This window comes from Ranitomeya imitator, chromosome 3, assembly GCF_032444005.1.
Source record: "Ranitomeya imitator isolate aRanImi1 chromosome 3, aRanImi1.pri, whole genome shotgun sequence".
In the NCBI taxonomy this organism is placed as follows: Eukaryota; Metazoa; Chordata; class Amphibia; order Anura; family Dendrobatidae; genus Ranitomeya; species Ranitomeya imitator.
In genome coordinates, this window is record NC_091284.1 from 670912112 (window position 1) to 670936099 (window position 23988).

General features: G+C 43.7%; 1 protein-coding gene across 1 annotated transcript in view; it reads right to left on the reverse strand.

Annotated features, from left to right (window-relative positions):
* Positions 1-23988, reverse strand: part of FKBP11 (FKBP prolyl isomerase 11) — a 107581-nt gene that overhangs the window by 53751 nt on the left and 29842 nt on the right. Inside the window, exon 3 of the mRNA XM_069758341.1 lies at positions 12876-12963. Coding sequence (XP_069614442.1) covers positions 12876-12963 — 88 coding nt within the window. The remainder of the gene's footprint in view (positions 1-12875; positions 12964-23988) is intronic.

Sequence of the window (23988 nt, forward strand, 5' to 3'; positions counted from 1 at the left end):
CTGTAATTATTTGGGTGCATTTACAAGGCCAATGGTAGTGGTCAAAAAAAAAAAAAAATGTTTCACCTGTAAAAACTATATGGGAAAAAGTTGCATTGCAGAACTCTGGTAATTTGGTGTAAACTGAAAATGTTTCGCCGTGAGACACAGTATCGGTTTGTGTGAATATACCCTTAAACGGGTTGTCCGGTCAAAACCGATAAGTCTGCAGTCACTCTGTGTGACTTCAGACTTATGAATTCCCCTGTGTGCTGCGGGAATTTGCCGGTTTCAGACCATGGACGGAAGGGTATGTATGAGTTATACATACTCCTGGCCAGTGGGCGCAGCCTCAATCCATACCGTTGTATAGAGTCGAGGTCACGCCCGGGAGGATGTATAACTAATACATACCCTCTGATCCCGGATCAGAAACCGGTGAATCCCCGCAGTGCACAGTGCGTGCGCTGGGGTAGATTCATAAGTCTGTAGTCACATAGAATGACTGCAGACTTATTGGTTTTGACCAAACAACCCTTTTAACCCAGGAGGTTTACATCAGATGTTGGTGACTAATGAACTGCAGCATATAACTAGTTAACTCCGTAGCAGACATGCATGGCCTTTTGTGGTTTGCATCTTCTAAACCGTCAAACAAAAGAGAATGACATTTAATACAAGCTGGATACACAATCTCATTACCTTCATTTCCATTATACCCTCCGGACTAAACATTACATTTTCAGCTGGGAGACACCAGACAGCTGCTCTGTTTTCAGGATTTGATAGTGGTTACTTTAGCATCTGGAGTCTCATTTTAGAATGAATGTTGAACTTTTTAAGGTTAACTTCAGTGAAAGCCAAGAAGTTGTGGAAATGGAGTAATGTATTAAGTTTAACAATTGTTTTCAGCTTATATTTGGAAACACAGTATTTTCAGTGCCAGCCCAGTTGGAGAGAAAAAGAAAAATGCAACATAAACAATGTGCCTGTATCTGACGTAAGGTTTTTAGTAACTACAGGGAGTTAAAGTTTTAGTAGTGCAATCTTCAGTTCTTTATTCTCTGCCCTCTATACTGCTGCTGTGATCTCTTCCATTCCCCACACATTCAGCAGGGGGTTCTCCTTTCTCACAGCCTGTGTGATATCTTGCCCTACGGACTTTTGGTCTTCTAGTCCTTTTTAACAGATTGCTCTGCTGTGTGAAAGAATGGAGAAGAACAGAGCGAATACCAGTCCTATGATAATACAGCAAGGAGCAGTGGTTGTCAGCTGTATATCAGAAGCAGCAGCACAATCAGATATGTACAGGAGCTGCAGAGAATCTGCACAAGCAAAATAGTAAAACATTTTTAATCCCTTTTTGCTGCGGTCAAATTTCAGCTTTGCACTTTCGTTTTTCCTTTTCTTCTTGTAAGAGTCATATTTTTTAGTGTCAAAACAGCTTTTTGTGATTTGTTTCAGCTTTTTTGTGTTTTTTTACTTCTTTACACGTTTTATTCCACTTTTTTTTTTACTTTTTACCTTAGTTCCACTGTGGGACATGTATAATTTTTACTTTGATCACTGGCTTCATTCATGCATTGCAGTACTCATGTAGTGCAGGGTCTGAGACCTGTCAGTGTCTCACTGACACACCCTGTTAGACCCTGCATATAGTTGGGTCTAACAGGTCACAATACCATTGGGTTACCAGATGACCTCTAGGTACCATGGCAATGATCGGCACCAATAATTATGATCTGGGATTGATCCTGTCAAAGGGTGTCTTTTAATCCCCTTTCAACCACTTAGATGCTGAGGTAGCGATTGACAGCAATATTTAATAGGTTAATTGGCTCCGATCGGTTCCAAAACCAGTTGGGGTGGATACTGCAGGGTGTCAGCTGTCATATACAGGTGTCATCCATGGAATATGCGCCTGTGGGGAGGAGTTGCTATTTATTTATTCCTGTGCCCCATCAAAAACTGGTACTGGGGGATAAGGCTTCTTTACGGCTGTCGTTAAAAGGCATATCAGTGGTCGTTAAGAGGTTAAAGATGAACAAAAATCTCCTGTGAAACATTTAGGAATTGCAACCATTTTTCTGCAAAGACTTCTCATTTCGGACAAATAAACATTACCGTAAATAAAATGCTAATTTTTTGATACTTTGTAGAGAATCCTTTGCAGACAATGGCTGCTTGAAGTCTAGAAGCCATGGACATCACCAAACACTGGGTTTCCTCTTTTGTGATGCTTTAGGCTACGTTCACATTTGTGGCTTTGGACGCACGACGCACGAAAGACGCAAGTAGAACGCATGCATTTTTAACGCATGCGTTCAACCCTTTTTTAATATATAGGGTCTTTTCAGTTTCTCTATTTTTAAAGTAAAGAACGCATGCGTCCTACAACGCACAACAACGCAAGTACTTGCGTCTTCTGCGTTGCCAATACACTTCAATGGAGGATTTGAAGTTTCGACGACGCAAATACAACGCAAGTGCGACGCAAGCGTTTTTTAAAAATTTTGGACGCAGAAAAAATGCAACATGTTGCGTTTGCAACGCACTGCCAGGTGCGTCGAAAGGACGCATGCGTCGCAAAACGCACCAAAACGCATGAAAACGAACGCACATGCGTCCCCAATGTTAAAGATAGGGAAACATGACGCGTGCGTTGTTTTGCGGCGATGCCGCTGCGTCCAAAGCCGCAAATGTGAACGTAGCCTTACTGCAGATGATTTCAGTTGTTGCTTGTTTGTGAGTCTTTCTGCATTAAGTTTTGTCTTAGGCATGTGAAATTCATGCTCGGTGGGGTTGAGATCTGGTGATTGACTAGGTCATTGCAGAATATTCCACTTCTTTGCCTTAAAAAAAACTTCTGAGTTACTTTCGCAGAATGTTTTGGGGTATTGTCCATCTGTATTGTGAAGGTGTTTTTTTCAGTGGCTTGAGAAAGTATTCACCCCCTTGGCTTTTTATCTATTCTGTTACATAATAATCTGTATTTAAATATTTTTGTAATCTGATTTGTGTGTAACGCATCAGCACTAAATAGTCTAAGTTGTTGAAGTGACGTTAGAAAAATTTAGGCATAAATCAAATTTATGGGATTAAATAACTAAAAATTGGCATGTGCATATATATTCACCCCTTTTGCAATGAAGCCCCTAGACATTTCTGATTCAAGCCATTACCTTCATAAGGCATATGACTAGAGAAAGGAACTCTACCTGTGTCACATGGTCTGTCAGTATATACACACCTTTTTCAAAAGGCCAGAGGCTGCAACACCATTAAGCAAGAGGCACCACTAACCAAACAACATGAAGACAAAGGAGATCTCCAAACAAGTCAGAGACAAAGTTGTTGAGAAGTACAAGTCAGGGATGACTCTTATGATCTCCCAAAGTACCATCAAATCCATTATCATCAAATGTAAACAACATGGTACCACAATAAACCTGCCAAGAGAGGGACGCACACTAAAACTCTCAACCAGGGCAAGAAAGTCATTAGTGCGATAAGCAGCACAGAGACCAAAGTTAACCCTGAAGGAGCTGCAGAGTTCCAAAGCAGAGACTGGAGTATCTGTCCATATGACCACAATAAGTCGTACACCCCATAGAGGTGGCCTTTATAGAAGGGCGACCAGAAAAAAGCCTTTACTTAGGCTACTTTCACACTAGCGTCGGAATCTCCCCGTCGCAATGCGTTGGGCAGAGATTCCGACGCTAGCGTTTAACGCACTGCACAACGGAGGCAGCGGATGCATTTCTCCGGCGCATCCGCTGCCCCATTGTGAGGTGCGGGGAGGTGGGGGCGGAGTTCCGGCCGCGCATGCGCGGTCGGAAAAAGCGGGCCGTCAGGAGCAAAAAACGTTACATTGTAGCGTTTTTTGCTCCCGACGGTCCGCCAAAGCACGACGCATCCGTCGCACGACGGATGCAACTTGTGGCAATCCGTTGCAATGTGTCCTCAATACAAGTCTATGGGGAAAAAACGCATCCTGCAAGCACTTTTGCAGGATGTGTTTTTTCTGCAAAACGACGCATTGTGACGGATTGCAGTTAACGCTAGTGTGAAAGTAGCCTTACACACAAAAATTAAGGGTCATTTTGAGTTTGCCAAAAGACGTGGGAGATTCATCAAATGTATAGGAGGAAGGGGCGTGGCTATGTAACTTTAGAGAGAAGTCGCACCTCGTGGAGCTCCGGCCATCCTGACTCGTATCATGCCATAAAAAAACCCTAAACCACTGATTGTACCGGCCGGAACGGTACTCTCAGGACCTCAGGAGCCCGGTGGTCTCTTTGACTGGCAGTTTTGGAGTCCTGGGGCGACAGACGTGGAGGCGGCCTGGAGGGGCGACAGAATCCCTGGGCTGCAGCGGCCATTTTTGTGCACACGCTCCGGCGGGCAGGACGCAGCACCAGCCGGGTGTCTCTTCCCCTGAGACACAGCAGATGCCTGCGCTGCAGTGAAGGAGCGCTGGGGAACGCCGGATAACAGGTGCGGGGTCTGGAGTGGTCGGCAGTGCCCGGGGAGGCAGCAGACCTTATCATAGCGCGCACTCCAGCAGCAAGGAGAGCGGTGCTTTACAGTTCATCAGCGGTGCAGCTTGAGGAGTGAGCTGATAACCTGAAATAGTAGGGGGGTGGTGCGGTGTGTGCCCTGGAAGATTGGGCCCTGCATCCCCCTTATCAGATAAACCCCTGCTGGCGCCATAACTCTGGAGGGATTAACCCCCTCCCTGCTGCTCTGCCTGTGGGGGCTGTGAGGCTGCTTCAAGGCGCAGTGCCTGGAGGAATCCTCAGTTGCTACTTCATTAACCCCTGACAATCTTTCTGCCTGGCCAGTAACCCTTCTAGGATCTGCTTGGATATTTAACTCTGCTGGGACTGTTGCTGTGGAATAGACTAGCCATAACTATAAAGGTGATCCTTTTGTGGGGCCCTTCTGCTGATCACTATGCATCATTCCAAAGGTGCTGGGGCTGCTGACAAATTAAGGAAATATGCCAGAGAAGATGCCCCTGATAATATACGCACTCTCAGAAATAATCCTACACAGAACCAACGGGGGAAAAATCGTCTCTCTGACAGTAATGAGGAGGGAGAGCAAGATGATCTGACTCTTAAACAAGCGTCTGAGCAATTAGTGCAGGCCATATCCCTCACTAGATCTTCTCTTACTGAAAAGATAGAAGACGTACACACAGAAGTGGGCCGTCTGCGCCACGATATGCAAGCTATGAGAGGACGTATCTCGGAAATTGAAACAAGAGTGTCTCATATAGAAGACACCATTACCCCTATGGAAGCTAAGTTGTCAAAGGCTGCCGGTTCTGTAAATGCCTGGAAACAAAAAGCAGATGACCTGGAAAACAGACTGCGCCGCAATAATATTCGAATTATCGGCCTACCGGAACGTTCGGAGGGTCAGCAACCTGAGCAATTTCTAGAGGATTGGCTTAAAACCTCCCTGGGAGATGGATTCTCCTCAACATTTTCTGTGGAGAGGGCTCATAGGGTCCCAACCAGACCTCTTCCCCCCGGAACTCCGCCCCGGCCTTTTTTGGCGCGTCTCCTCAATTGCAGAGACAGATGCGATTCTTCGCTTGGCGCGACAGAAGGGCCCTATTAAGTTCAATAATGCTGCAATTTCAATCTTCCCTGATTTCTCCATGGAGCTCCAAAAGCAGCGGGTTCGGTTCATGGAAGTTAAGTAGCAGCTCAGGGATAAAAACATTGTCTACTCCATGCTTTATCCGGCTCGGCTCCGCGTTGTCCATGAGGGTTCTTCCCTGTTCTTTACAGATCCGGCGGAGGCAGCCGAATGGTTGCGGTCATACAAGGTGTCTGGTGTACCGGACTCCTGAGCTGTTATAATTGTTCAATGGCAACACAAATTGGAGCTCTTTGTATAGGTGCTGAGCTTATCAAAAAATACCGGACGCTGGTTTCAGTGAGGGTATCCCCTTTGCTATCTGACTGTAGGAGTGTAGGATTATACTCCTCTACTGTTCAAGTTTTGTTTTGTATGGGTTTTTATACCAGTTTTGATTGTTTGATAAGTTTGTTAGTCACCATTGGTAATTTTGTGCTCTGCGGTATGTCCCTGATTCCTGTTCAGATTATGGTGTATATTTTTCCTTTTTCTAAGTGTAGATATGGGGTCTGAGATTATATGCATGACGTGGAAAATACGGGGTATTAAGACTCCCCGAAAGAAAATAAAGGTCTTTTCGCAGATTAAACGCTATCATCCCCATGTGGTAGCTCTTGTAGAAACACATCTGACCAGAGACACAGTTAAATGTACACAAAAGCCCTGGGTGCAATGGTCCCTTCACGCATTCCATACCAGTTATTCAAGAGGGGTCTCACTGCTGATACATAGGAATGTTAGATGGGAAGCTAGAGAGGCACGACGAGATCCAGAGGGTCGCTTTGTTTTTGTACACGCCTTTATTAACACACAGGAATATGTGATATTATGTGTCTATAATCCCCCCCCCGGCCAATATATCGATTCTTCGCATGGCAATGGGTTTCTCCCTAAATTATCCTGATGCTAGCGTTATTTGTATGGGGGATTTTAATTTAGTCATGGATAATTCCATGGATAGATTGAGGCTTGACGACGTGATATCTGGAGGGCCTTCTCCCCAGTCCCCCTCACAATTGGCACTGTTTATGGATGGTAGTGGATGGTTGGACTTGTGGAGAATACGTCACCCTGAGGTAAAGGAATACACTTGCCATTCATCAACTAAGCGGTCTCTATCTCGTATAGACTACATATTTGGATCTTGCGGCCTGGCATTATGGGTGGATAGTGTTGAACATGGCAATAGGGGGGTATCGGATCATAGTCCAGTGATTCTTAAACTTAAATACGGTAAATTAAATAATAATATACCCTGGAAATTGAACCCCTTTTGGTTGAAAGTAATAGATTCTAGTGATAGAACGGTTGATCAGCTGAAATGCTTTATCTACACTCATCCAGACCCTCCAAATCTTGGTTTATTTTGGGATACTCTAAAAGCATACTTAAGGGGATGTCTATCCTCCACGATCTCTTATATCAAACGGATAACGGCGGGGGAAGATGGGGAGATGGAGCGACGGTTGAGAGACTCGGAGGCCGCCTATGTGGCTAACCAAACTAGTGGTAACAGGGCGGAATGGCTTACTTCCCAGAGGTTATATACTCAATATATAGACACTAAATCAAAACGCAAATTATTCTTTACCCGTCAATCCTACTTCGAATTGGGGAACCAGGCCAGTACATTTCTAGCTTTTTTAGTACGCCAACATAACACCTCTAATACAATATTACAAATCCAGGCACTTGACGGTACATTGGTATCCTCTACTGAAGGGATTCTCCGGTGTTTTCATGATTATTATAAATCATTATATAGGGCTAGTAGTGATCTTGGTGTCCAAGAATGTTTAGACTATCTATCGGATATAGCGTTCCCCTCACTGAGTCCAGCCCAGCAAGCCTTCATGGAGGCTGAGTTTACCTTAGAGGAAGTAGAGCAAGCTATCACGGATATGGCCACTGGGAAGGCCCCGGGACCTGACGGATTTCCCGTTGAGTTATATAAGAAATATCGAGGCCACTTGGCACCACTTTTACTGAAGGTACTTCGGAATATATGGGAGGGAGAATTCATGCCCGAAACATTTTACGATGCAAATATTATTGTACTTAAGAAGGAGGGAAAGGATCCTCTGGAGTGTGGATCGTATCGCCCCATATCTCTTGTAAATGTAGATTACAAAATCTTCACCAAAATTTTAGCTACTAGGCTGAACACAATCATACTGGACCTTGTACACCCAGACCAAACCGGCTTTATGCCTGGAAAAAGCACTTCCATCAATATCAGGCGGGTCCAATCGGTGATTCAATACAGTTCTCTGGAGTTAGATAATAATTGGGCATTAGCATCGCTAGACACGGCCAAGGCGTTTGACTCTCTTGAGTGGCCTTTCCTATCTGCGTGCCTACGGAAATACGGTTTTGGGGATAAATTTATTAGAGGGATAGACACATTATATAAGAATCCCAAGGCCCGTATAATTGTGAATAACTCCATCTCTGATTCTTTTACCCTGCACAGAGGAACCCGCCAAGGATGTCCTCTGTCCCCGGCCCTTTTTGCCCTTGCAATAGAGGCCTTGGCAATACGCATAAGATCCTCTATGGATCTTAAGGGAATAAATATTGCGGACCGTGTGGACAGTATAGGACTCTATGCCGATGATATGATAATATTTATGGATAAAATGGAAGAAACATTGCCACAAGTAATAGCGACCATAGATAAATTCAGTAAATTCTCTGGTCTTTATATAAATTGGGATAAATCTGCCCTGATGCCTCTATCTCACACTCCGATGCCCGATCTCGAGGCTCTATCGCCTCTGCCTATCGTTTCTAATTTCAAATATTTAGGTATCCATATGTCTCAATGTATACGGCTGGACCTTCAATTTAACATCTATCCGTTACTGGATATGGTCAAATCTAAATTCATAACTTGGAGCAAACTCCCTCTCTCTGTTGCAGGCCGCATTAATTTAATCAAAATGATATTGCTTCCCAAGCTTAATTACTGCTTTCAACATAGTGCTATGTCAATACCTAAGTCTTTCTTTACAAAATTAAATTCCTTAATCACATCCTTTATATGGGGGAAGACTAGGCCTAAACTTAAATTATCTACTCTGCAGAGACCGAAAAAAGGGGGTGGGGTGGCCTTACCAAATTTTTATTTGTACTATCTTGCTGGACAAGCTAAGGCGATAAATAAATGGATGCCCAATAACTCTCTGCCCAACTCTGAGAGTCATTTACTTCACTCTGCCCGGATTGATTGCCCACTGGGGTTCTTGGAGATAGAGAAAGTCAGTACTCCTCGTTTACTACCTTTACTCCGATTGGCAAGATTAATATGGAGACAAATTAAAAGAGTTATTAAATTTGTAGATATAGTAGCTGAAATGCCATTGTGGAATAATAGTTGTATCCCAGAGCTACTGAATCACCCATCTACTGATTTCTGGATCTCATGTGGTGTTCTCTCGGTAGGTGACGTACATGCCCAAGGGGTTTTTGTATCATTTGAACAACTGCAAAAAACTTATAACATCCCGAGATCTCAATTTTTCCGGTATCTACAGCTAAGGTCAGCTTTCCAGTCGCACATGCGAAGTGTTGGTACAGGTCGAGCGATTTCATCTTTACCTCTGATAGGCATTCTCAAATCGCAGGGACCCCAAGGACTGATTTCCTCTTTGTATACATATCTATTATCTGTCGGAGATGGGTCCACCATCAATTCTATCAAAGGGAAATGGGAGAAACTTCTTCCTGATGTACTGGGGGAGGAATGGGAGGAAATTTTGGAATCTCCAACTAAAGTTTCTCCTTCAGTAAACAATAAGATGACCCAGTTATATATTATATACCAGACATATTTGACCCCGACACGACTTTTCAAAATGGGTCGCCTCCTCTCGTCAGATTGTTTACGGTGTTGTACACATGATGCAGATTTTATTCACATGATTTGGAGGTGCCCGGTAGTTCTACATTACTGGAAAGAGGTGACGACACTACTAACATCTTTATTGTCGATTCCTGTCCCACTTGAGCCATTGACCTGTTTATTCGGGGTATGGGATGCGGAAACGTGGGATCACTATACTGGGATCTTCCTTCGTGAGACACTCTTCATGGCACGGAAGGTGTTGGCATTAAGATGGATGGGTGGTTCCCCCCCGACTCTTAGAGCTTGGATGGATTTGGTGAATTCGATTATCCCGTATGAAAAAACACTATACCAAAATAGAGGATGTCCAGGTAAATTTGAAAAGATCTGGGGTAGATGGAACTCCTCTTATCATACTATATAATCTATACTGGCTAGATGTGTGTGCGGGGAGATGGATGGGTGGTTTTGGGGACATCGTTTGCAGAGCAGGATTTGCGTATGATTTTCCTTTTGGCGACTTACTATAGATGGTTAAAGTAGTTAAAGTTAACAATAGGTATTTCATAAGGTACTAGTGATTTAACATGCACAATGTATTACCCCTGTAAATTTTGGATAGGATATATCTCTGTAATTATCTGTATCCTGTGGTATAACTGACAATGACAAATGCAATCTGTGTAATGTTTGTTTTATTCTGAAATTAATAAACGAATTAAAAAAAAAAAAAAAAAAATGTATAGGAGGAAAGTGCTATGGTCAGATGAAGCTAAAACTGAACTTTTTCACCACCAAGGCAAATGCTATGTCTGACGCCAAACAAGCACAGCTCATGACTCCAAGAACACCATCCCCACAGTGAAACATGGTGGTAGCATTATGCTGTGAGGGTAGTTTCTCAGCAACAGGGACAGAGAAAATGGTCCGAGTTGAGGGGAAGATGGATGGTGCGAAATACAGTGATATTCTTGAGTTTTTCAGTTTGTCAGTGTTTTGAGACTGGGACAGAGGTTTACCTTCCAACAAGACAATGACTCAATGCATACTGCTAAAGCAACACTAAAGTGGTTTAAGGGGAAATGTGTAAATATTTTTGAAAACCATAGACCTTAATCCAATTGAGAATCTGTGGTCAGATTTGAAGATTGCTGTTCACCAGAGGAAACCATCTACAGTACCTTGAAGGAGCTGGAACAGTTCTGCCTTGAAGAATGGGCAAATACCCCAGTGGCAAAATGTGCAAAGCTCATAGAGACGTATCCAAAGTGACTTGCAGCGTTAATTGCTGTAAAAGGAGGCTCTACAAAATACTGACTTTAGGGGTGTGTGAATAGTTATGTACACTGAAGTTCTAAGTTATTTTATCCCAAGAAAACCAAATGCTCACAGTTATAGGCATGCTCTTCACATGAACTGACGCAAACCTTAAAAAAAACTGTGAAATTCCAGGTTGTGAGGTAGCAAAGCACAAAAAAATCCCAAGGTCGTGAATATATTCACAAAGCACTGTATCTTATCACGACACATTATCAGAATTTATGTAGCTATAATGCAGGCAACATCCAGAAACCTGCAAATCCCTAATATAATACCTAGGACTGGTACTGCCTAGCTGCAGAGATTGGCACCCTGGATAAACGAAACGGCACCCCATCTCAACGGTGACTCCCCCTCACTGTCCCTGTTGTATTTATAATGTAAGTGATAAAGCAACTTAGATCGGATTCCTCAATATAAAAATGATAAAACCAAAGTGTGTGATCATGTAAATAATTTAGTGTGATTGTCATTATTTTATGCACATAACTTAAGAGACAAACTAAAAGAAGGTTACGGAAAATGATTGCTTACTTTATTAATACCACAATCATATTCTGTGTTCATTTAAAACCTGTCTAAACGGAAATAATTTAATTTTGTATCTATTTGGTGCAGTACTTTACGAATAGCATGAAGAGTGTAAAAAGGAGAGCTCCGGTCTCCTAAAAGCAGGATGAAATAGTTCGGTCCAGCAAGCTCTATAACCAATAGACATGTAGTTTCCTTAGTGCCGCTTGTAAAATACATTCCTGACGCTCTAATAAATGGGCTTTTAGAGCGGCTGCTCAGCCGAGATAGGAAATATCAGGCATGAAATGTAAAATGTTTGATGTTCTCTTGCTCTGGACACTCCAGTAATAAGTATGTTCTCTCTCCAGCAGCTTCCATCCTCTTACAATACAGCAGCTGTTAAGCTATAAGAAGCATAAGTGAGAAGTGATGCGCGGCAGTAAAGACATGGCCTGATGTAGACTAATTCCCTGAAACAATAATAGAAGCAAGCCCTGAAATGAGAATAATGTATCCGCCACAATGCTGCATCCCAGACTAGAAATTATTCTTCCTGGCTGTGGATCAAGATTAAGTTTTCTTTTCCCAAGTGAGGAAGCAATCCCCTATTCTAAGGATAGGGGATAACTTTCTGATCACTGCGAACCCTCCAGATTTCCAAGAACAGGGCGTAGAAGAGCCCTCTGCTCCATTCATTTACTGAGGGACGGTTGGCCTTTTCAGAGCCCATTCTCAGGATTAGTAGGGGTCTCAGCGATCACCCCCCACAATATTAAAGTTATCCCCTATGGATTCCATATTTAGCATAAACCCTTTTAGATCTTAATGTATTAAAGCTCATATGCAAGTCTTTATATGACATTTATGGACACAATTTATGGTATACACCAGGAAAGGCATTTGACGCCTATGCTAAACAGATATTTCAAACAGGTGCATTACCGTCGTATCGGCCACCCACAGGTTCCCAATGTAAGAGCCGGGATGGAAACAGTCTAGCACAGTACATACAATTACAAACAGCTGATAAATGTTCTTTATAGATATAATTCTTTCCATATGTAATGGTTTATCCATGTACGTGTCTCTGGTCTCCTGAATTCGGCTTTGTTTTACTTTTGTTCCTGCACCTCTCCGATCCTGTGATGTAGCCCTCTCCTCCCTGTGTGTAAATCTGGTCATTTTTTAGTAAGTGGGCATGCCTCTCAAATTCTTCTGTATGGGTCTCCTGAGTACCACGTCCAATTGGCTAAAAAGATTACATTTACTTACAGGGAAGAGGAGATCATATCAGAGGAACAGAGCACAAAAAATAACACCAGACTGGAGAGAGAACAGTGGCACATATAACTGGCAAAAAATTGTGATGCATATTTTTGGTAAGTGATGGCTCTTTTTTTTTCAAGTACAAGACATACACTTTTCAGGCACAATGTTCTTCTAAAGTATTCAAAATTGTCATGGTGGCATAGGGACACAAAACATATACAATATAACCTGTGGTATATGTTCTCATGGCTTTGAGTAAACCTTGAGAAACCATAATCTAAGCTTGGATTACCTGGTATCACTTGTTTCTTTCCAAGCACCACCAAAAGTGGATCCCGAGAGAGAGAGCTATCAATCACTCGTCCATCATCAAGTCTTCCCTAGAGACACAGAGAAATATTTTCATTGCTAAAGTGAATGAGACACGATAAAAGTCAAGAAAGGTTTTTGCCAATACTATGTGATAATGACCATGATAACCAGAAGAACAGTAGCATTATTCACAGTGATGTGAATCTCTCACCAACGTATGGGGTGCAGTCAATATTAATAATTTATATTTTCTCAGGTGTACTACTTGTCATGTTTTAGTTACTTTTATTTGGAAGTGAATCTACAGGGTCGTTCTGCTTTTAGAGCTTATTTTAAATAAAGGGGGCGTTACCAGTGTGAGACATGTAATGACTGACTCTTTGCTCTCAAAATCAATCACTGTGCTGCAGTGAGATCAGAACTAACACAGTACAACAGAAGTGATCTTTGTCTCTGCTGCAGAGCTGTGCCTAATTATAACCAACACAGTACAGCAGAGTTAAACCTTGTCTCATTAAACACAACGAGCATATTTGCAGTTGTCAGATCTTCTAAGTCCCAAGTCAGATCTCTAACATGGGACTTGGAAAGGCAAACTGTGGGATAGCTGAGTGCAGTAGTCTAAAAGTACTTTTACATAAGAGGTGTTTGACCACGTAGTAAGAAAAAAAAACGAAATAACAACAAATTTATGTTATTTTTGATGGTTTATACCAGTTGAAATAAACCTAGCAACAAATCCGCTAAAAGGGAATTTGTCATCGGGTTTTTGCCACCTAATCTGATAAACACTAATCAAACACTTGAAATAGATCACTCTGTAATTACTCGATATAATATATGAGTTTCACGTTTTGCATTGGAGAACTGAAAAATATTAACTTTTTGATGATATTCTAATTTTGTGAGAAGCGCATGTACTATATGTGATTTATATATCCTTTTTCTATTCCATCCATGGGATGGATAGAATAGTCTAGTTTACGGTGCTATTCCATGCGTTTTATGTCTTCATACTGGCCAGACTCTGGCCTACAACTGAAAATGAAGCTTAATGAAAATGTTAGCATGCACTTTGGGTGTTTTCCAGGCGTACATACTAAACATGAGCAAATACATGATTTAGTCTAATAGAGGTGACCAAAGGTGACAGCCACCTACAGATCCTTACCAACTACCGTACATCTTAGGGACGAGTAAAACTGTGCATATACTGAGCAGAGATTTTTGTTCTGTAAATTTATAGCTGAAATTCATGGGACTGTCACAGTCAGGTTGTCAAAACACCGCACAATAATTACCCAACATGAGACCATCCCTGCAATCAAATACAATGGCCTCACACTCAAAAAGGAGATTTGTTTCCCTGTTTACTGCAGTTATTACAATGTTTATAGCACAAAACAAGAGCCAAGGAGAACGTGTCTTTCCTTGCGCTGATAGAAATGACAATACTGTGTGATCACACCACGGTTATTACTGCAATTACCTGCCTTTTATTGGAAGCAGGAAAGCCGGCTAATGAGAAAGAGCTCTTATGGGGCAGAGATAAATGGCCTCCTCTTATAATAGACAAGATGGAGCTCTGGTCACGCTGCGTCCCTCTTTGTATTTTTCAAAAAGAGAGCAACGTAATATCAAATCATATTTATAATAAATGGAAAATATATGCTACATGCTGTATAAGGACATTAATACTTTTTAGTGATCCCATATATGCTCACAATGAGAAGTATGCACCCCAATGCATGACTGGCACATAAAAACATTTACCAAATGGCTTAATGTTGCTTTTCTTCTGGAGAGCACAACAAAGCAACATATAGCTGCACTGAACGTGTCACTCAAAAAGATACCACTACTGAAAATTAGCCCCAACTGTGCTGCAAGCTGCATAGTTGTAAGGGACAGCATCACAATGAAAATGCAGTGGGCTGCCTGGCACACACCAGTAAAAGCTGAGCAGATTCAGAATATATTTTGTGGGAATAAATTCTGTATAACTTGTGATGTATTGATGTAAATCCTTGCTGATTGTGGCTTTAGGAATCCAGTGGGTGGTCCTACTCAGTGACTGATGTGTTGTGAATTCTGCTTTTGGGCTCCCTCCGGTGGTTGTAGGTGGTAATGCAGTTGTCCCTGGGCTGCAGTCCTGGACAGGTGTATCTGCTGATTGCAATTCTGACTGGGGTATTTAGGTTTGCAGGACTCATTAGCCCTTGCCAGTTGTCAATGTTTCTTGGGAAGTGTTGGATCTCTGTCTGGCTTCTCCTGCTTAGCTGCCAATTCAGCAAAGATAAGTGTCTGTTTCTTTTTCTATGGCACACAAGCTGTCTGCTTGTTTTTTGATTGTATTCCTGATCTGAGTGTAGGAGTCTCTGGAGTTGCAGATATACGTTCCACGTCTTTAGTTAGATGGAGGAATTTTTTGTATAATCTGCTGTGGATATTTTTGGAAGGGTTTTAATACTGACCGCTAGAACTCTGTCCTATCCTTTCCTATTTTAGCTAGAGTGGCCTCTTTTGCTAAATCCTGTTTTCTGCCTGTTTTTGTCTTTCCTCTCCTACTCACAGCCAATATTTGTGGGGGGCTGCCTACCCTTTGGGGTTCTGCTCTGAGGCAAGGTAGTATTCCTATTTCAATCTATAGGGGTATTTAGTCCTCCGGCTGTGACGAGGTGTCTAGGGTTTGTTAGGTACACCCCACGGCTACTTCTAGTTGCGTGTTGTGAATTCTGTGGCTGAATTCACTCCTGTGGTCACAAGTGGTACTGCAGCTTCTGAGCTTCCTTCCTCAGGTGTTCTGGTGAGCTCGTTAACTGCTTCATTACTTAACTCCGCCTGATGCTGCTATCCTTGCTCCTTGTCAATGTTTCAGTGTTGGATCTGAGCTTCTCCTGATTGTTCCTGTGACCTGCTGCTCTGTATAGCTAAGTGCTTTTTGCTTTTTTGTTGCTTTTTTTCTGTCCAGCTTGTCTTTTGTTTTGCTGGAAGCTCTGAGACGCAAAGGGTGTACCGCCGTGCCGTTAGTTCGGCACGGTGGGTTTTTTTTTGCCCCCTTTTGCGTGGTTTTGCTTTAGGGTTTTTTGTAGACTGCAAAGTTCACTTTACTGTCCTCGCTCTGTCCTAGAATATCGGGCCCCACTTTGCTGAATCTATTTCATCCCTACGTTTTGTCTTTTCATCTTACTCACAGTCATTATATGTGGGGGGCTGCCTTTTCCTTTGGGGAATTTCTCTGGGGCAAGTCAGGCCTATTTTTCTATCTTCAGGCTAGCTAGTTTCTTAGGCTGTGCCGAGTTGCCTAGGTAGTTGTTAGGCGCAATCCACAGCCGCTTTTAGTTGTGTTTAGGATAGGATCAGGTGTGCAGTCTACAGAGTTTCCACGTCTCAGAGCTCGTTCTTGTATTTTAGGGGTATTTGTCAGATCACTGTGTGCGCTCTGATCGCTAAGCACACTGTGTTTCTGGATTGCCTTCATAACACCTGTCATTAGCAAACATAACAGTACAAGGAGCCATACTAATGATTCTCAATAGAGGGAAAGAAAAAGTTCTGACATCATTTTTTTTTTTTTCTGCTCTGTGTTCACTTTTTTTTTTTTCCCCTAGACATTTGGGTGATTCTGGACACAGGTGTGGACATGGATATTCAGGGTCTGTGCTCTTCAATGGATAATCTCGTTATAAATGTTCAAAAAATTCAAGATACTATTGATCAGAAATCTATGTTAGAACCAAGAATTCCTATTCCTGATTTGTTTTTTGGAGATAGAACTAAGTTTCTAAGTTTCAAAAATAATTGTAAGCTATTTCTGGCCTTGAAACCTCATTCTTCTGGTAATCCTATTCAACAGGTTTTGATTATTATTTCTTTTTTGCGCGGCGACCCTCAAGACTGGGCATTTTCTCTTGCGCCAGGAGACCCTGCATTGAGTAGTGTCGATGCGTTTTTCCTGGCGCTCGGATTGCTGTACGATGAGCCTAATTCAGTGGATCAGGCTGAGAAAAATTTGCTGGCTTTGTGCCAGGGTCAGGATGATATAGAAGTATATTGTCAGAGATTTAGGAAATGGTCAGTACTCACTCAGTGGAATGAATCTGCGCTGGCAGCTTTGTTCAGAAAGGGTCTCTCTGAGGCTCTTAAGGATGTCATGGTGGGATTTCCTATGCCTGCTGGTTTGAATGAGTCTTTGTCTTTGGCCATTCAGATCGGTCGACACTTGCGCGAGCGTAAATCTGTGCACCATTTGGCGGTACTGCCTGAGGTTAAACCTGAGCCTATGCAGTGCGATAGGACTATGACTAGAGTTGAACGGCAGGAATACAGACGTCTGAATGGTCTGTGTTTCTACTGTGGTGATTCCACTCATGCTATTTCTGATTGTCCTAAGCGCACTAAGCGGTCCGCTAGGTCTGCCGTCATTGGTACTGTACAGTCCAAATTCCTTCTGTCCATTACCTTGATATGCTCTTTGTCGTCGTTTTCTGTCATGGCGTTTGTGGATTCGGGCGCTGCCCTGAATCTGATGGATTTGGATTATGCTAAACGTTGTGGGTTTTTCTTGGAGCCTTTGCGGTGTCCTATTCCATTGAGAGGAATTGATGCTACACCTTTGGCCAAGAATAAACCTCAATACTGGGCCCAGCTGACCATGTGCATGGCTCCTGCACATCAGGAAGTTATTCGCTTTCTGGTGTTGCATAATCTGCATGATGTGGTCGTGTTGGGGTTGCCATGGCTACAAACCCATAATCCAGTATTGGATTGGAATTCCATGTCGGTATCCAGCTGGGGTTGTCAGGGGGTACATGGTGATGTTCCATTTTTGTCGATTTCGTCATCCACCCCTTCTGAGGTCCCAGAGTTCTTGTCTGATTATCAGGATGTATTTGAAGGGCCCAAGTCCGATGCTCTACCTCCGCATAGGGATTGTGATTGTGCTATCAATTTGATTCCTGGTAGTAAATTCCCTAAAGGTCGATTATTTAATTTATCCGTGCCCGAACACGCCGCTATGCGCAGTTATGTGAAGGAATCCCTGGAGAAGGGACATATTCGCCCATCGTCATCACCACTGGGAGCAGGGTTCTTCTTTGTAGCCAACAAGGATGGTTCGCTGAGACCGTGTATTGATTACCGCCTTCTTAATAAGATCACTGTTAAATTTCAGTATCCCTTGCCATTGTTATCTGACTTGTTTGCTCGGATTAAGGGGGCTAGTTGGTTCACTAAGATAGATCTTCGTGGTGCGTATAATCTGGTGAGAATCAGGCAAGGAGATGAATGGAAAACTGCATTCAATACGCCCGAGGGTCATTTTGAGTATCTAGTGATGCCGTTCGGACTTGCCAATGCTCCATCTGTGTTTCAGTCTTTTATGCATGACATCTTCCGTGAGTATCTGGATAAATTCCTGATTGTTTACTTGGATGACATTTTGATCTTCTCAGATGATTGGGAGTCTCATGTGAAGCAGGTCAGAATGGTTTTTCAGGTCCTGCGTGCTAACTCTTTGTTTGTGAAGGGATCAAAGTGTCTCTTCGGTGTGCAGAAAGTTTCATTTTTGGGGTTCATCTTTACCCCTTCTACTATCGAGATGGATCCAGTTAAGGTCCAAGCCATCCAGGATTGGATTCAGCCGACATCTCTGAAAAGTCTGCAAAAGTTCCTGGGCTTTGCTAATTTTTATCGTCGCTTCATCTGTAATTTTTCTAGCATTGCCAAACCATTGACCGATTTGACCAAGAAGGGTGCTGATTTGGTTAATTGGTCTTCTGCTGCTGTGGAAGCTTTTCAGGAGTTGAAGCGTCGTTTTTGTTCTGCCCCTGTGTTGTGTCAGCCAGATGTTTCTCTTCCGTTCCAGGTCGAGGTTGATGCTTCTGAGATTGGAGCAGGGGCGGTTTTGTCACAGAGAGGTTCTGATTGCTCAGTGATGAAACCATGTGCTTTCTTTTCCAGGAAGTTTTCGCCCGCTGAGCGTAATTATGATGTGGGCAATCGAGAGTTGCTGGCCATGAAGTGGGCATTCGAGGAGTGGCGTCATTGGCTTGAAGGAGCTAAGCATCGCGTGGTGGTATTGACTGATCATAAGAACTTGACTTATCTCGAGTCTGTCAAGCGCTTGAATCCTAGACAGGCCCGTTGGTCGTTATTTTTTGCCCGCTTCGACTTTGTGATTTCGTACCTTCCGGGCTCTAAAAATGTGAAGGCGGATGCTCTGTCTAGGAGTTTTGTGCCCGACTCTCCGGGTTTATCTGAGCCAGCGGGTATCCTCAAGGAAGGAGTCATTGTGTCTGCCATCTCCCCTGATTTGCGGCGGGTGCTGCAAAAATTTCAGGCGAATAAACCTGATCGTTGTCCAGCAGAGAAACTGTTCGTCCCTGATAGGTGGACTAATAAACTTATCTCTGAACTTCATTGTTCGGTGTTGGCTGGTCATCCTGGAATCTTTGGTACCAGAGAGTTAGTGGCTAGATCCTTCTGGTGGCCATCTCTGTCACGGGATGTACGTACTTTTGTGCAGTCCTGTGGGATTTGTGCTAGGGCTAAGCCCTGCTGTTCTCGTGCCAGTGGGTTGCTTTTGCCCTTGCCGGTCCCAAAGAGGCCTTGGACACATATTTCGATGGATTTCATTTCTGACCTTCCCGTTTCTCAAAAGATGTCAGTCATTTGGGTGGTCTGTGATCGCTTTTCTAAAATGGTCCATCTGGTGCCCTTGGCTAAATTGCCTTCCTCCTCTGATTTGGTACCTTTGTTCTTTCAGCATGTGGTTCGGTTGCATGGCATTCCTGAGAATATTGTTTCTGACAGAGGTTCCCAGTTTGTTTCAAGGTTTTGGCGAGCCTTTTGTGGTAGGATGGGCATTGACCTATCCTTTTCCTCGGCTTTCCATCCTCAGACTAATGGCCAGACCGAACGAACCAATCAGACCTTGGAAACATATCTGAGATGTTTTGTTTCTGCAGACCGGGATGATTGGGTGTCCTTTTTGCCGTTGGCTGAGTTCGCCCTTAATAATCGGGCCAGCTCGGCTACCTTGGTTTCTCCATTTTTTTGCAATTCTGGGTTCCATCCTCGTTTCTCTTCAGGACAGGTTGAGTCTTCGGACTGTCCTGGTGTGGATTCTGTGGTGGATAGGTTGCAGCAGATCTGGACTCAGGTAGTGGACAATTTGATCTTGTCCCAGGAGAAAGCTCAACTTTTCGCTAATCGCAGACGCCGTGTGGGTCCCCGACTTCGTGTTGGGGATCTGGTTTGGTTATCTTCTCGTCATATTCCTATGAAGGTTTCCTCTCCTAAATTTAAAACTCGTTTTATTGGTCCGTATAGGATTTCTGAGGTTCTCAATCCTGTGTCTTTTCGTTTGACCCTCCCAGACTCCTTTTCCATACATAATGTATTCCATAGGTCGTTGTTGCGGAGATACGTGGCACCTATGGTTCCATCTGTTGAGCCTCCTGCCCCGGTTTTGGTGGAGGGGGAATTGGAGTATATTGTGGAGAAGATTTTGGATTCTCGTGTTTCTAGACGGAAACTCCAGTATCTGGTTAAATGGAAGGGTTATGCTCAGGAAGATAATTCCTGGGTTTTTGCCTCTGATGTTCATGCTTCCGATCTTGTTCGTGCCTTTCATGCGGCTCATCCTGGTCGGCCTGGGGGCTCTGGTGAGGGTTCGGTGACCCCTCCTCAAGGGGGGGGTACTGTTGTGAATTCTGTGGCTGAATTCACTCCTGTGGTCACAAGTGGTACTGCAGCTTCTGAGCTTCCTTCCTCAGGTGTTCTGGTGAGCTCGTTAACTGCTTCATTACTTAACTCCGCCTGATGCTGCTATCCTTGCTCCTTGTCAATGTTTCAGTGTTGGATCTGAGCTTCTCCTGATTGTTCCTGTGACCTGCTGCTCTGTATAGCTAAGTGCTTTTTGCTTTTTTGTTGCTTTTTTTCTGTCCAGCTTGTCTTTTGTTTTGCTGGAAGCTCTGAGACGCAAAGGGTGTACCGCCGTGCCGTTAGTTCGGCACGGTGGTTTTTTTTTTGCCCCCTTTTGCGTGGTTTTGCTTTAGGGTTTTTTGTAGACTGCAAAGTTCGCTTTACTGTCCTCGCTCTGTCCTAGAATATCGGGCCCCACTTTGCTGAATCTATTTCATCCCTACGTTTTGTCTTTTCATCTTACTCACAGTCATTATATGTGGGGGGCTGCCTTTTCCTTTGGGGAATTTCTCTGGGGCAAGTCAGGCCTATTTTTCTATCTTCAGGCTAGCTAGTTTCTTAGGCTGTGCCGAGTTGCCTAGGTAGTTGTTAGGCGCAATCCACAGCCGCTTTTAGTTGTGTTTAGGATAGGATCAGGTGTGCAGTCTACAGAGTTTCCACGTCTCAGAGCTCGTTCTTGTATTTTTGGGTATTTGTCAGATCACTGTGTGCGCTCTGATCGCTAAGCACACTGTGTTTCTGGATTGCCTTCATAACACCTGTCATTAGCAAACATAACAGTTGCGGTGTTAAGATCAGGATTTGCGGTCAGTATAGTTACCACTTACTCCAGTGAAAGTTTTCATGCTGCTCCAAGGTCACCGAATCATAACACTGAAGACTATCTAAATGCACTCGTACAGTGAAGGCTGTCAATCTTTGTGTGGAAGCATGCACTCAGGGCCGGCGTCAGCACCCGGCGCACCTGGGCAAATGCCGGGGCCCTAGAGAGAGAGGGGGGCCCACTCACACTGTCATAGATACAGCTGGGAGAGCAGAGCAGGAGAACATGCTCTCTCCGCCCACAAAGTCACTGCTGGCTGCGTTCTCTTAACCCCTATGTGCCAGCTCTGACAAGCATATTCTCACTCAGTCAGTGCAGCCAGGCAGGCACACATAGGGGTTAAGAGAAGGCAGCCAGTGTGACATTGTTTGTGGGCGGAGAGAGCACGTTCTCTGCTCTGATCTCCGCCCCTGGCTGGCTGTAGTGCTGCTGAAGTTATGAGGCAGATTCAGGAGGAGCTCCTAGTCCTACCAGTGCCTGAGTGAGTGGCACTGCTATATACTACGTGGGCTGCGCTGCTATATACTACGTGGGCTGCGCTGCTATATACTACGTGGGCTGCGCTGCTATATACTACGTGGGCTGCTATATACTACATGGGCTGCTATATACTACGTGGGCAGTGTTATATACTACATGGCTGTGTTTATATGCGATCATCAATCAGGGTATGTGTTAAAGGGGGGGCCCACTGAGACTCTTTCGCCCGGGGCCCTCAAAAACCTGGAGCCGGCCCTGAATGCACTACACCCCTAAACACACAATTAGCAAGGATGTATATCAATAAATTACGAGTTATATTAATCTTATTGTTATCTCTCCTGAATTCAGTGGCATGCGCTGCCTCCTCCACTTGTCATTGGCTCTCTGCTCTTCGGTGCACCAGGTTGTTGTAGCAGCCCAGCGCATAACTCTGACGTCATGCTCTCCGACTTTACAGGCCAGTTCAGGCAGCGGATCGCTGCCTGAGTACTCAGGTAGTTGGCATCCACACCATTTCTGTGTCTGCTTCCATGCGCCAGTACTGTTATATTTTCTAAGTGATTTTACAAACCCAGCTCTGCTTCAACGTTAGGCTGTAACAACTTTGCTAAGCAAGTGTCCAGACAAACACTACTGTGCCATTGACACGACTCTGCTTCTTCAGTCTACCTAGGCCGAATCTCCAGTCTCTACTGCCTCCATTCCTCCAATTGCCTTGCAGTCTCTATAACCGCCATTCTTCCAGCTGCCATCGTGCACCTACCTCTGTTCTTACAACTTACATCTTTCATCTACAGCCTCTGTTCTTCCAGCTGCCATTTTGCATCTACAGCCTTAGTTCTTCCAGCTGCTACTGGTTAAAATACTTTATATTAACTCCGCTCCTTCTCCTCTATAACATACAACCTACTGATCAACCTGAATTTTCAGTAAGGGGTGCTTCCTTCAACTTACTTCTATTTTTGATGTCTTTTCTGCAACCTTCCGGAGTGCATAGTCTATATGCAAATATAGGCCACAGCTAATATATATGCAGTCATCTTTCATGATGTATAAATATTACAGGCTCAGACAGTAATGATAATTTCATAAAGGAAAGTCATATAGAGAACATGCGGATTCAGAACACTCACACTTACCAAAATCACAGTAATGCGTACAGACGATCTGCTCTCCTGTTAGTCTTTTTCACATCAAAAAGAAGATCTGATCTCGACACTAAGGAGAAAGAAACATTCCCTCTATTTGATAAAAAAGACGCACAGGAGGACTTTAACGTGGGAAAATATAAAAGTTGCAATATGCAGTAACGACTCGATATTAGAAAAGAAGCCATGGGTGACTTAATGCCATTATGAAATGAAACCTGGCACTCAACTTGTACGTGAAAGCGGTTTTATTTACCAGCAACAAAAAAAGTTTCGGTCGTTAATCTGACCTTCATCAGTTACGTATAGATAGTGTTGTTTATAGTGAGTGTACGCTCCTGTGAGCAAAGGGCTATGTTTTCCCTGTTATGAGAAGAGACCGGGTATGTGACCGGTAACCGCTGGCTTGTCATGTGTCTCGTCACATCACAAGCCAGCGGTTACCGGTCACATACCCGGACATATGTGGCACTCAGGTCAGAGTGTATGTTAGTAACATATGGTGCTCAGGTCTCGCAGCATATGTTGGTCACATGTTGCGCTCAGTTCAGAGTGTATGTTACTAACATATGGTGCCCAGGTAATGCAGTGTATGTTGGTCACATATGGTGCTCAGATCAGAGTGAATGTTATTAACATATGGTACCCACAGCCTGCAGTGTATGTTGATCACCTGTGGTGAACAGGTCACAGAGTGTATGTTGGTCACATGTGTTAAACAGGTCACAGTGTGCATGTTGGTCACATGTGGCGCTCAGGTTACAGAGTACATACTTGTCACATGTGGTGCTCAGGTCAGAGTGTATGTTAGTCACATATGATGCTAAAATCACAAAGTACATGAAAGTCACACGTGGCGCTCAGGCCAGAGTGTATGTTAGTCACATATGGTGCCCAAATCACAGAGTATATGAATGTCACATGGGGCATTT